The 15,288-nt window shown below is 29.6% G+C and overlaps 2 protein-coding genes across 2 annotated transcripts; one reads left to right on the top strand and one right to left on the bottom strand.

The window, feature by feature from the left end:
* Window positions 1-4,251: 4,251 nt before the first annotated feature.
* Window positions 4,252-11,266, bottom strand: LOC111038731 (phosphoinositide 3-kinase regulatory subunit 4). The gene is made up of 24 exons (XM_022321957.1): window positions 10,977-11,266; window positions 10,724-10,904; window positions 10,505-10,654; window positions 10,272-10,444; window positions 10,099-10,200; window positions 9,885-10,011; window positions 9,642-9,817; window positions 9,458-9,568; window positions 9,242-9,347; window positions 8,800-8,940; window positions 8,460-8,730; window positions 8,250-8,398; window positions 7,268-7,420; window positions 6,850-7,161; window positions 6,652-6,780; window positions 6,376-6,587; window positions 6,224-6,312; window positions 5,968-6,157; window positions 5,613-5,828; window positions 5,340-5,542; window positions 5,116-5,241; window positions 4,884-5,041; window positions 4,613-4,788; window positions 4,252-4,551 (listed from the first exon to the last, which is right to left on the bottom strand). Exons 1-24 carry the CDS (start codon window positions 11,066-11,068, stop codon window positions 4,341-4,343), a joined length of 3,954 nt encoding a protein of 1,317 aa, XP_022177649.1. The 5' UTR covers window positions 11,069-11,266; the 3' UTR covers window positions 4,252-4,340.
* Window positions 11,267-11,414: 148 nt separating this feature from the next.
* LOC111038733 (DNA-directed RNA polymerase II subunit RPB11) lies at window positions 11,415-12,998 on the top strand. The gene is made up of 4 exons (XM_022321960.1): window positions 11,415-11,659; window positions 11,732-11,821; window positions 11,894-12,068; window positions 12,887-12,998. The coding sequence occupies exons 1-4, from the start codon at window positions 11,607-11,609 to the stop codon at window positions 12,920-12,922; spliced, it is 354 nt and encodes a 117-aa protein (XP_022177652.1). The 5' UTR covers window positions 11,415-11,606; the 3' UTR covers window positions 12,923-12,998.
* Window positions 12,999-15,288: the final 2,290 nt, after the last annotated feature.

Genomic DNA, 15,288 nt, shown 5'->3' with positions numbered 1-15,288 from the left:
AAAAAAAAAAAAAAAAAAAAAAAAAAGAATATATTATATCATTTTCATAATTATTTTGCTTATTTATAAACAAAAATAATACAAGAAAATTACATATATTATTATTTCATAATAATTCGTATATATATTATTCATTGCAACTATAATTAATCGGTACTTAGAATAATTAATAACTTGCTTAAAATTAAAATATCACAAAAGCCTACGAGAAAACACAGATAATGTCCTTACTTTAACTTTTAAGTTTGATGAATTCGTTCCAATATTAAAGTTAACCGCTCAAAATTCGAACCGCTAAACTCAAATTTGCTATATTGTAGGCAGGTGTCTTCGTTTGTACAGTGCCGGCGCAAGGTTTTGCAGGGCCCTTACCATTACAAACGGTTTGTAAGACGGAGACAACGCAATATGTCAATATGACACCAATCCTAACAAAATATAAGTGTCAATATTTTGATTTAAAAATGCCATAACTCATCATAAAAAATAATTGTTCAAGCATATATTATTGCGTTTATATAGTTAACTACTTTTGTACCAAATGTTGGATTAGGTACGTGTAAAATATCAACTCAATAAGAATCAAGCATAATCACAATAATCACATGATGCTAGAACTCTAGAAGTCGAGATGAATGCAATTACAATTATTAAGACATTTGTACAAAAATATCATACATGTTGGTAGCCAGGTAGGTATGTATAAAAATAAAAAAAAAGTTTGCTACTATATAAGTACATTAATATACTTAGGTGATAGCTAGATAATGTGTACAATAATAAATATGGAAAACATACTATAATACGAGAATGTAAGAACGAACAATTAATCAACACCGAACACACATTTAACATAATGTTGTGACTCGCGATAATGATCCATGAACCAATAAAGTTTCTCCTCTATAAACTCAAAATGTCTTCAACATATCTATATATAAGGTGAAATAACGCTTGTATTAAACTTTTAAGTAATGCATATATTGTAGTTAATGTTAGACCTACCATCAAAGTATTTCTATAACTGCACTCTATACGAAGTTATTTATAAGTTCGTTATGAGGTAAAGTTTTACTCCAACATTTTTTCGGTACAAGATCAAAGTCAAAATTTAATAAAAGTATTGTAATACCTACTGTACCAAATATATTATAAGTACTAAACACTATAATATAATATGTACAAGATATTAAGATAGTTTTAGTCTAAGATTACTCAAAAATCGGTTTTATGAACTCATGTTACTTATGTATCTGAGAAAGAAAATAAAATACATTGTGACATCTAAGAAAAAATGAAGTCAAAATCGTTTAAAAATCAAATGTATAAGTTAATAGTTAAACTGTAAATAAAATGAATGTTTCAAATACGTATCAATCAAAATATTATGTTTGTGCTACCAATATTCTTATGGTAAATTGTATTCAGTTAAAATTTTAACTTAAAATCAATTCCAGGCGTTCCAGCTATAATGCTTCGGAATTTATTGACTATAGTTAGTCAATATTCATATTTAAAAGAAATAATAACCTAGACTTTCATTGTTAATACATGCTATGCACAAACTACTAACCAAATTTTTTACCTGAGATATTAATAATACGCAAACGAAGAACGCTGAAGTTTGTATAATATTTAAACGCTAGATAAAAAAAAGTATTATAAGATTGTTATACTGCAAAATATTTTACTTATGATTCACACAAATAAACATTTGTATTATGTTTCCTATTTAGGTATTAATTTTTATTTGATATCGTTATACAATATATTTTAGATTATTGATTATTATTGATAAACCGTCAACACCATAGAAGAAAATTGATATATGGAGTTTGTTAAAATCGTGACTATATTGTACAATGACTACAATGTTTAGAAATACTTGCGGTATTTTTTTTTGTAACTGATGTAAACATCTCATTTATGTTCGACATTTAAAGAAAAAAAATTTTAAAAGTCCATTGTTTATAAATAGCTCAAAAAGTTTGAAAATATTTTAAAATATTTATCGTATGGGTACAGAAAATTCTAATATGAAAATTTGGTAAAAAATTCAACGACGGTTATTTGCTTCGAATTACATCAAAAAAACAGTATCGACTTTTAAGAAAATTAAAGGTTAGACATTTTCAATTTTGGTTACTCAAATGTGCCAACTAGATCCGATTTGCTACCAATTTGCCACTCTCTAAGTTGAAATCAACCCATTTTTTCTCCTACATTTCGAGTATACAGACATACAAAAAAAACACATCATTGTTAAATCAATACATTCATCCGTCTGCTCAGACTTAATCTGCTGAAAAATATAAAAAAAATGGTAACGATAAAATACATAATTCTTTTTCAAAAATGTTGTTTTTAAATTACCTATGTAAAAGAAATATTTAAAAAAACGTTACCTACTGTTTTCTAAAATAATGATAGTGCCTTACGTTAAATGTATCACCCAGCTACTCTATGGAAGTATCTACATATTTTATGAATTTTAGAAATGTTATCTCGTCGACAAAAGCACAAAACAATAACGTACAGAGTAATTTTTTAAGCATGATGCTCACATATTTTCTTTACATAAGTTTAAATTATGCATTATATTAAAATTCTAATTTTTGGAATTTTTAAACGTACAGGTAAATATTTTTAGTACTATTCGAACACAATATTCAAGGAGTATCCTGTGACAATACCAACATTTGTTTTTCAATTTAGAACCTTTATGTTTTAAAACAAATTCTGAAACGTAATTGTTTTGAAAATGCTGACGTATTGTAACTGAAATTCGAACGAAATGGTTCTGATGAGTTATTCTACTTTGAATATTTAAGCAGTGGCGTGGTGAAGGGGTTTTCCAGAGGCCTTGGCCTCTATTGGATATTAGGTGGGTACGCGTACTAGGTGTCGCTGTCTTTACCATTAAAATTTTGGGTAAAGATTTTCTTTTTATATAAAATTTAATTATTTTTTTCTAGAATGTTTATAATATGCATTCGATCATAACAACTAACCACTAAAAATTATAACTTCATCTCTGTATTCCGAATCAACACAAGCGAAATGGCGACAATAAAAACAAAATATCAAATCCTTCATTTTCTTCTACACTTGTCATTTGTATTTTAAATACTACGAAATATAAAATTATTTTTGTTTTCCGCCAATGAATCATCTCCGAAACGTTAAGTTGCTCCAAATCGGCCCGTTTTCGAGGCTTAGACTAATATCAATCAAAATTATTGTTTTGAATGTAATCAATGGAACTTATTAAAGTACAATATTTATACATTTTTTTAGAAGGAACAGATTCAATATCAGATCGAGCCTACTAAGAAAAAACACAAGAAAACGTTGTATGGCCTGAAAAAACTGTATTTATTAAAAAAATAAAATATGATCTTAGAATCTCTTAAAATATAAAGAGTTTCAACTCGTTCTTGTGTGTGAAATAACTATTTACTATAAAAATATAACAATACGACATTTACATCACTAATATTTCCTATACCTTCGTTTGCATAATTTGTTTTAGGGTAAGTTTTCAATATTGAATAATTTATTAAATTTAAAATAAATTGGTGTGGTTTAAATATTATAGTAAATAGCTAAAAAAACAAAACAAAAGTTACCTATTTGGTGTGTATGGTCAGCACATTAGCAATATTGGTTCTTCATCAGGCCCTTTAGGGGGTCGGAGATTAGTATAATAGTATCAAAGGGGGTCCGGATGATTGGAAAACAAATTGTCGAGGTCCAAAAAATATTTTTTTTGTTTAGTTAACTTGTTATTCAGCTGGGAGTAGAAAGAAAAATAATAGCGAAAAAAAATCGGCATTAAAGTAAAATGGCAGTCCGTTTACTTCCCCTCCGTAGTACATAAGGATGATAATATAATAGGTTTCTGTAGTCATTTCAATAGTATGTATTTTAATCTGTAATCTCTAATGAACAATCTATTTTTGAACACTCTGTATACCTGTTAGCATAGATCTATAAACTATATAGGTTCAAATTTTAAAAAAATATACAATAAAACAAATGTAATATTATTCAATTATTATGAAAAACTAACCTCTGATTAAGTGTCTTACAATGAACCTAAATATGTAATATTTTTTATTAGGTTATTTTATCTTATCATTTCATGTACATTTCTACTCACATAAGAAATCGAGTCAAATTTAAAAAATATATAACTTTATTATACAAACATTTAAGGTGTGTAACTCCAATAATATAGTTACATACACTATCACATTATATTTTTATATCATAATATATGGAACAATAAGACATAATAATCAGTAATGGTTGAAAATAATTAAAATTAAAATGTTGTTTCATTTCCACACTTTGATTATTCCATCACAAGATGCAGTGACTAGAAAACACTGAGACGCCATACATGATGTAATATCCAGTATCGACCCTACATGCCCTGGTGCCGGTTGGTCAGTGGCACAAGGTGGCTCCTCGTCACCTGTCATTACTGTACTGCTAGACTTTGTGCAAACCTCTTGGACAACGTTTGTACCATCGACTAATCTACACCTAATCCATTATTTGTTTTAACATTAGTATTAAATAAAATAATTGTAAGAATTAAACATACTCATAACAATACAATGAATGACCCATAACATCACTTGCAGCTGGTATAGCTATATAGGAATCACTCGGAGATCTCAAGTTCCATTTCCGTACTCTCTGGTCGGTACCACCGGTCAACAATTCTGGACCATGATCTGTATTCATTGTGTACAATGCACAAACACTGTGGTTATTAGTCTATAATACAGGATGGAAATTAGTAAAATGGAAAACATAGTAAATAAGTCTTATATAAGACTTTTAATATAACTTAAGTCAAATGATTATTATACTTGACTGTTTGACAGCGGAGGAGCACTACTAGCCCAAAGAGTTTGTTGTTTTGAACCACTTTCCAAATTCCACACTGTTACTTCATTATTATCTTGCATGGCTGATATAATCCATGATGGTTCAGATGGATGTTTTATTAACCTCCTCACTCGTACAGCTAATATCGATTAACATAATTTAATTATTTAGTATTTATAAAGCATGTTGGAAGTGTAAATTAATGTTTGTTACCTTTGGAATGAGCAATGGTAGCAATTGGTAACCTAAAACGCAAATCCCAACATGTATGATAGCCGCTACTTGTACCTAATGTTAAGCAACTTTGCCTAGTATCCAAACACATAGCTGTTACGATGCCTATAGATATCATAAAAGTGTAAAATGTATAAAAAATGAATGGTGATTGATGATTTTGCCTAATATACATTTATTGTTTAATATAACTTAGAACTTACCTTGTTTTATATCATTATTAACTTTCCAAGCTACTTTTGGAGCACGGATATCCCATCCGATAACAGATCCATACACTGTCGCATATACGAGTACCATTTGAGATCCAGAATCTAAGTAAGATATATCAACAGCACAGCCATCTTCTTGCAAATCTAATTGTTTCATCTGCATCACACCCAACTTATTACTATTTGACTCTAAACTATACAATGAACAAATTAACTATAGTTTAAATATCTTAATAAAATATAATTTGAATCATTGATACTTACTTTAGTACAACTACTGAACCAGAATGACTAACAGTAGCTAATGACTGATTGTTTCTACATGTCGTCATACCATATAGCGCTCCGTTTTGATGATTATACACTTGTTTTGACCGATTAGCAATGTTCTTACCTTCCATTTTCATACAGTCCCATACACGTACATAACTGTCGGATGAACAACTTGCAAACATTGATGTATTTGGAATTGACACCAACCTGAGAATAACATGTTTAATGATACATTGAGAAAAATTAAAATACAGTACTTAATCTGACATCTAAATTTATATAGAAATTATTTTATACTAAATGGTTATTATATAACATTAGTTTATTTATTATTATTTATTATAACCTGTTTACTCCAGACTTATGTTCATGCAGATGAGCTACCAACTGAGAACGAAGTCTCCAACCAGGAGGGGGTAGTCTTGGTTTCCATACTTCTTGTTCAGCCCATTCATGACGTCGCATTGTCATTTCATGACACTCTTGGCGATGGGATATCAATTTACGCAGTTCCAGTTTACATGGTGCATAACGGTCTACCAACAAAAATATAGCATTGAAAATTTTAAATTAAAATTTTTCTCTTTTATTACAATGCTTACAGTGTATATATGACATATCAGTAGGCCCTTCAATACTATGAGATGGAGATGGTTGAACATCAGATGAGTAAGAACCACCGATAGGTGACCTAGGCACAAAAAATACTAATACAGTAAATGTAATATTGATGAGGTTAATAAAAGTCTATTACGGATTTCGAGAAGAATGCATTTGCTTAGAAGACGACAACTCTGAACCTCCAAACATACATTTCCACTCATCGTTCATATTGGAAACAGATTGATCATCTATGCCTCTTCGCCTATTTGCTAATGGAATAGGATCTTGAAGTTTTGAATTTTGCGATCGTGCCAATGCTATAGAATGGCAATGCACGTTGAGTTTTGTGTCTCCAATATTTATCTGATAAAAAATTAGGTTGGAATATACAAAATAAAAACATACATAAGTCAGTAAAATTATTTACTTTTCCTTTAGTATTATATTTGTTGTCAAATGCTAATTGCTTGTGGACTTTCAATATATGTTTAGATAGTGCCAACAACTGATCTTCTACTATTTCAGTCATCCCTTCAGATTCCAGTTTCCTAATCAACTAAAATGTATAAATTAAAATAATAATATAAAATTATTAATTAATAACAATGAATGATTTATATTTTACATTTCTTAATGCACTATTTTGATGCATTGATTGTGTAACACTTGTTAAAGGTATATGACCAGTGTTAGCGATGGTCCTGGCTTTTTTTCGTTCACCCAATATATCCACTAATGTCTCAAGAATTGAACACTTAACAACTGTATCATAAATATTTCGTGGTAAAGGGTCTTTTAAAGTATTCATTACTAATTCTTCTCTATCTACTAATATAATTGAATGCTTCAAATAAGGCTTCATTACAGGCAATAATTTGCACTGAACATCTACGTCATCTAACATCCGTGCTGTAGCACTAAAACAACCCACAGTAGCCTAAAATAGATAAAAAAATTAACATACAAATAAAATATTCCTGCGAGTTTCTGAAATAACAGTGATGCCCCTATACAGAAAAGATAAAATACACATTTAAACATACCTGTCTTATCCATAAATTTGGATGTATGAGAAAACAAGAAATATCCCTAATTAATTGGTAAAGGGCAGTTTTTTGAAGCAAGCGTTTCTCAATCAGCTGTGTCATTGCATTAAGTGCTTTTTTTGCTACAAACTCTTCACTGTCTGTAAACCCCTAGAAATTATAAATTCAATAACAAAATATAATATATATATACTATATCCAGTGGTGTATTGGTAAATATATTTATGGGTATACGCACTAATAAAATATGTATAATCTACCAAAAAAAAATTTTCTCGCTTCGCTCGTAGTCAATAATCATTACAATAATTAGGTGACTTAATCTCTTATATTATATTATTTTTATTTTATTTCTTTATTAAATTTTCAGTATTTTTACTAATATAATAATATTAAAATTAACACTGATCATCAATGGAACCGACTAGTATTCATTCTTCTTTGTCAAACGATACTACGATAAGTACAATAAGTCGTAAACTCGAATAGCAAGATTCAAGAAGGAAAATACCCATTATTGCAGTAACAATAATTTATAAATAAATCTATAAATAAACACCATAAACCATTTAATTGGCCATAGCCTGATAAACACTTAATAACATCAGTGGTTACAAAAACATAACATCGCAAGAAACACATTTGCCGCGCGTTATAATTTATAAATGACATAATACAGGTTGAGAACCATGGACTGAGCATTCATACTCCATATTGGTAATATTACATAATATTTTAATAACATCTATTTTTCAAAATGTTATTAATAAATTTAATTTAAAATTCATTATTATATTAAAATAACAATTTTTCCTATGAATAATTGGTTTTCGAGTTATTTTAAGAGCGTATACCCGTAAAATGATATTTTACATTGGGTATACGCCGAAAATCGAAAATCTGCTGACGGGTATACGGCGTATACCCGCGTATCCGTACCAATACACCACTGACTATATCTACATTGCTGTAAATTTACTTGTTGCAATAATGGACATAATATAGGAGAACACTGTAAATCAACAAATGCAGCAACATTGACAAAGTTATCAAAAAATGATGCACGCAAGTGTTTATCAGTTTTGTCATTCAAGAATGTTACCATGTGAGATAAAATCACATCATTAGCTGAATAAAAAAAACAAAATTTAATATAAATAATTACATAAAACTCATAACAAAAATATACCTCTTTGGGTGCCAAAAAACTCGCATAGCTCAATTATATTACTATTCACTAGAGTTTGTTTCACAATATTGTGCGAATCAGTGAGAAGCGATGATACCGATTGTTGCACCATTTCATGTAGTGTAGCAAGCTCAGTCTCAAAAGCATTTGAGGTCGGTTCATCATCTTGCACATTTTGACAACACTTCAAAAACCTTAGACCTGTTTGTGCTAATTGTGAAATAATCTGAGCAAAAGTTGTCCTTACAATAACTGCATCATCGTGAGCCACCTAAAATCATCACATTTGTTTACCAATCAAATTTTTGTTTTCAATTTTACAAATAAATTTGATACTTACATTTATTAAACCTGGAAAAATATACTCAGGGAATGTGTTTGCATCACTAGGCTTCAAATTTTTAACAGTTGAAAGTGTATTATTCAAACCATGTAATGCAGATTTCCTTACACCAGGAGAAACATCTTGAATCATGTGAAACTTTAACAAAATATTTAAGCTCATTATTTTAGTTGAGTTACTATTTATAACACATGTTAATAAGAAAACAAAGTTGAAAACATGTTCCTTTTTAAAAACTTAAATATCTTCCATTTCAGTTAATTGGGTTTTTTTTAAATTGTCCCAAGATGTCAAGGTATTTATAATGAACTATATTTTAGTATTTCATTATTTTTTTATAGATACTATTATAAAAACCGCTATACAATTTTATAATAAAGAACATTTAATTTTATAATATATTTTTTGCAAAATGTTTGAATATAAGAATTTGACTTACAATATATGGTACAATTCTGTCTAAAACTGTTTCTGCTGAACAATACGTTGATAGTTCAAGTAAAACATCCAGAGCTTGTATTTTGGTTGTAGATAAATGCAAACCCCTGAAAATGCATATAATAAAAAAATATGAACATATCCAATAAAATTAATTGATGTATAATTTATAAACATTACCTATATTTTATTTACATATATAGATTTTAACTATTACCTAATACAAGAAGTAACTAATTGAACAATTAACACTAAACCATCAGTGCATTCTTCTGAATCATTTGATGGAAGCAACATATTAATTATACCGTTAATATCACTTTTCAATCTATAACGTAAATAACATTAAATTAGAGTAATTTGATTATCATTTAAACATACTAATGTTTTTACTTGCTAACCTATCGATTTTTTCGTCGGGCGAAATTATAGGATTTGTAGCCGAAAACATTTGTAAATATGGTTGAAGAAAAGAATAAAAATAATCGGGAAATATTTTATTTTTCTCTTCATCCAAATACAATTCAGCAGAACAACGGTCTGCTGGATTTAATTTAATCATGGATTTAATGAGATCCTAAAATAACAAATTGAATAAAATATTTCAAATGTTCATAAGTTATAACTAATTTTGTATTACATACTCTAATTCCTTCATCGTCAATAGTGTCAACGTGAGTGTTTGGATCATACTCTCCATTTCTATATGCCAACAACTGTGATAAATCAAAAGGTGGGCGACCATCTGTGAACATTTCTGCTAATGCACATCTATAAAATGAAAATAATATCGCCATGACGTATTATTTTTAAAAAAAAATTTATATATTTAAATATTTGTTATTTATTCTCTTTTACCCAGTGGAAAAAATGTCCATAGCTGGAGTCAATTCTCCTTTTTTCACATGATCTTCAGATGGTAATAACTGATTGCTAAGCTCAGCAGATGTCTTCACAAAACTACAGAATTCAATTGAATGTTCTCTTAACACTATTTAAGTAACATTATAGGTAACAGTTATATTATTTACCGTTCCGGAGCTATGTAACATAGCCTTCTACGAGAAGTATCAAAAAAGAACGAATAATCAGCAGGGTTATCGTCAGGCAGATATGTAGGTTTGTAGGAGGCGATATCTGTAAGTAACACCCAATTCCAAGATGTAATCATGATATTTTCTAACTTGATATCACCATGGCATACCTGTGTACAAACATTTTGAAATTAGAATTCACATTAATTAGTAATTCAATAAAAACATACGCCTAATGTATGACATTGTCTTAGAGCAAACAATATTTGAAAAGCAATGAATTTTTTCTCTATCATGGTCAAGAAAGGTCTGGTGCTGATTCGATCATATAAACTATACTTGACATATTCTCGCATCAAGAAAACAGCTTTGTCGGTCATCTAAAAAAAAAATTCAACAAGTGAAACCGAATTATCTCTAACGAAACCTGAAAGATTTAGTAAACGTACAACAACTTTCTGAAAACATAAGCAATTGACAGCGGACTGTAGTTTGGACTTAATCTCTTCAATGTGCACACGATGTTTAACCAAAGGCAACATTGGATCGTGCAACGCAAACACTTTGACAACAATCATTCCTTCTTGAGACTTGGCACGGGCTACTTTAAAAAACCTAGTACTCCCCAAGCTGTGAAACACAACAGAAAACAATTTATACCAAACCATTAACGTATTGGTATTGGAATTCAATTAAAATTACCTTGCATCGAACTGCAGTTGCGAGTGATCGGTCAGATAGTGTTCGACTGGAAATATTTCCGATGGCGCTATACCCACCAGTTGGTTGCCCATTTTCAGAAATATATAACCGCAGTGTTGATCACGGTTTTTGGGAAAATACGATTTGATGGAGAAACGATTGCGTGGACATTAATACTATCAATTTTCAGTGGTAATCATCAATCGCCCCAAACCCATAATTATTTTTAAAAGACGCACATATGTCAAAAACTGCCGTACAAGAACAAAAGTGAAAAATTAAACCTTTTTGGCTTTTTCAAACTACTGTTATCATTTTTCGTTCGCTTATCGCCTAAAATCGAAATGGTCTAATCTTATCATGAAAACGTATCAAAAAATAATAATAACTTGTTTTTGTTATGATTTAAGATATCGGTATATTATCTCAAAATTATAGTTTTCGTGGAGGTAACGGCAGCAAACAGCAAACCCAGGACAAAATAATTTTGTCATGACCAAACGGTTAGCCGCTTGTTGAGTTCTGAATGTTTAGTGTTTAGTGCAACAGGAGGTTGAGTACTTGAAAATATAAATATTCACGTCGGACACTTGGACGTGTAAGTAGCCATTTACCTTTAAAGTTTTAAATATGAATGCCCCACCGACGTTTGAATCGTTTTTGCTGTATGACGGAGAAAAAAAGTGAGTTGTTTTTGAGTTATCTACTAGTCTATTTGTTTTCAAGGGTTGTCTAACATTGATTTTTAATTTTAGGATAGTCAAAGAAGTTGATACTAAAGTGACAAACGCAGCAATTTTTACAGTCAACAAAGAAGATCATACTTTGGGAAACATGATCCGGAAGTGAATACTTTTGATTGTCATGGTTACTGATTATCATCATTGTGTTTATAATGTATTATTTTATTAATCTAGCCAACTACTTAAAGACCCTAATGTACTTTTCGCCGGATATAAACAACCACATCCACTGGAACATAAATTTGAACTTCGCATTCAAACAACATCTGATTATACACCTCAAGATGCTTTAACTAACTCTATAACTGATCTCTTGGCTGAACTTTCTTTGTTTGAAGAACGCTTCAAGGTATTATTTTTGAATAATTAATTGTTGAACTATGTAAATTGTTTTGGTGTACAATGTCTATGTAATTGAACAGTCTTCAAAAAAAATTCAAAAACACAAATACACAATGTTTGATAAAAAAAAAAGTAGTGATAAACTTATTTTTGTTAGATTGTACTCATCATTTTTTGACTATTATCATAATATCATTTGATAGAACTAGTTAAATTTGTATGTAATGTAAAATACAAACTTGTACTGTAAAAAAAATTATTCTCTAGGATTTTGTATAAAGCACAAAGTACTTTATCCCCATGGATAAAAATAAGGGGGGGCTGAGCCTTTTAATATTTAGCCATATGGATATGGATAATTGTATTACTTCAAGACTTCAATCAGTCAAGTTGTTTGTAAATGTTTAATGACATATTATATGTATTTAGTTTAACTGCATAAAACCTTTTTTGGTTAAATGTAAACACTAATACAATACAAAAATTTACATGTAATTTGTGATAGTTTTGAACGGTATCATAGATAAAATTGTGTTTGTAGTTGGTAAATTACAAATCTTCCACATTTTTGTCCTTGAAACTTTTTGGGCTCTTCCCCTATGCATCTGAGGACCCTATTTAAGTCCTTATTTGGGAGGTTAATCGGCTTCACAGGACAATTTGTTATATTTGATGATCTCAAGGTTAGGTTATCTCCACAATATTTGGATAAATTATCATTTTTCAGATATAATTTAAAATATCCCATAATGGTTAAACATACCATTGCTATAGACATATTTATTTAAATATTACAACTAACATTTTTATTATTTTTTTTTTTAGGAAGCGTTAAGGGAGAAAAAAGAAGGCCTTGATTAATATGATTAAGTATAACAGATTGTAATATATTCTGATAAGCAAAAAAAATAATAAAATTATTTTTTTATTTTTACTACTTAAGTTTTTATTCATAAGCATCCAGCCCGTGCTGATCATGCCTGGAGAATTTACCATTAATGTTTAGCTTATAACTGTAAAAATATTAAACATTAACTTTAGGTATAGATATAAATGTTTTAAATATTTATCAGGAGAATAATTCAACATTAAGAAAAAACAAATTAATTTGTAAGACTCAAGTATTGTTGACGTGTTTTAATAATATTGATATATTTTTGAAGATATTTACTTAAGTCAGCAAACAAAACTTATACAAATACAGTGCCAGATTTAACTACTGTGCTGCTGCTGTAAGCTCAAAAAATATTACCATCTTTTAAATAATTAGTTTCATTTCTTATTTTTTAATGTTATAGAACTTTTATTATTTGCGGAATCAATCAAATTATAATACAATTATGAGAACTACATTTAGGGGCAGACTGGAATACTGGATCACTGTGCTACTGTGTAATTGCATTTTATATCATATTAATAATACAATATTATGTCCGCAGGAATGGTAAAAAATAATCCACCTGGTATGATAATATCATTTTTGACATATTTTGTACATCTATTTAGCACATCTTGGTAGATGATAAACCAAATACTTATAAATAGGGCCCGGATTACAGTACAAAATGGATTATTTTTGGGGAAATCCTTGGCAATGCTTTTTAAGTACATTTGGCTTATCGGAAAATTGAAAACATTTGATTTTATTCGTCGTTTTTCGATCATTTTACTCAAATTTTAATAATTTTTAGGGTATAACACCATACAGTATCACACATATACAGTATTACAGTATTAAACTGAGTGGTAATTTTAAAAAATTTGTTCCAACCATTTATCATACTTAGTTTTTCAACTAGCTCAAACATTTTTGGTGGGTAGGTGGGGGCTGAAGCCCCTCAATAAGTTTACTTAAAAAGTAACCCTACGGAGCTTTGCCCACAACCACATCACTATAAGTCGTATGCATTATGGCAGTGATATCTAATTAGGGAATTGAGCAACTGTGATGGCTAGTTCTTCACGTACGCGTTATACCTCTAAATGAGTTGGCAGTAGATAACGTGCTGCTAATATCGAATTAATTTCAATCTTAATAATACCGGCCAATATCGTTAACGAAGTTAGGTTAGATCAAACCTTACTAAACCTAACCTAACCTAACCCAACGAAACAGCGCGTGGTTCGCGGCTATCAAATTATTGTCTATCTAAGTGAAAATGTAGTCCAGCTGCCTATCACATAGTCTTTACTGTAGATTTAACCTTTGATTTGTGATTTAAAGTACAATGTAGATACCAAACAATTAATATTACCTTAAATAAATCAAAATTTTTAAAACATTTACCATCTGCCTATTGATTATGGTGAGTCGTGACTTTGTGAATAACCACATTTGTAAATTAATTTCTAAAAGTTAAATTTATAATGCTACAGTGCCTAATTTGTTTCATAATAATGGGTCTAATGAATCTCAGTCCACCCCTGAGTCTCCATTGGTATAACCATTGATTACCTATAAATTATTAACATCTTTTTTATTGAGAAAATCTTGAAATTGCCATAAAATTAATAGGCTATAATTGCATACTAAATAAAATGACATTAATTGGTCAAAGTGTGTAAATATCTAATATGTCTCCAAACGTAAAAAAAATTTTAACAAGAAATCAAGATGATAATTTGCCACCTCTGAAATATGAAAAATTACACGAAGTATCGTTCAACGAGTTTAATAATCATAGACGTATAATGTACTATACTAGTTTATAAGCCTATCAACACAGGCGCAATTACAGGCTCCCCCCCCCCTCCAGAAAAATGTCTCTATATAGTTGGGGCTATGATCTATGTCTATCATGGTAATTAATTATTATACTGCAGAATGATTTCCACAGTCCACAAATATCTAAATTCTATGTAATTATCAATTCATATCTATAGCCGCGACATCCCAATAAACACAGTACGTGTTATATATGTTCATAATAAGAATAATTTTGATGTACTACAGTGGTCGAAGTGGGGGGGGATACGATAGGATGGCATCTCTCCACTTTTTATAATTTACATTTTCCATCCCTCCACTTATTTCATATGACTTTAAACGATATATGAGAACAATATATAAATTATGAAAGGCATCCCTCTACTTATTCTGAACCACTTCAACTGTATATTATGATGTATAGATGTACATGGTATTTTCAGATGTGAAGACAATTGAAGCATAAATAGCGGGTACGAAATAGTGCTAAAACTTATCTACTAAAAAAAAAAACATTTTT

The sequence above is a fragment of the Myzus persicae genome, unplaced genomic scaffold, assembly GCF_001856785.1.
Source record: "Myzus persicae strain clone G006 unplaced genomic scaffold, MPER_G0061.0, whole genome shotgun sequence".
NCBI lineage: Eukaryota > Metazoa > Arthropoda > Insecta > Hemiptera > Aphididae > Myzus > Myzus persicae.
This window is presented reverse-complemented; position numbering and strand designations above follow the sequence as displayed.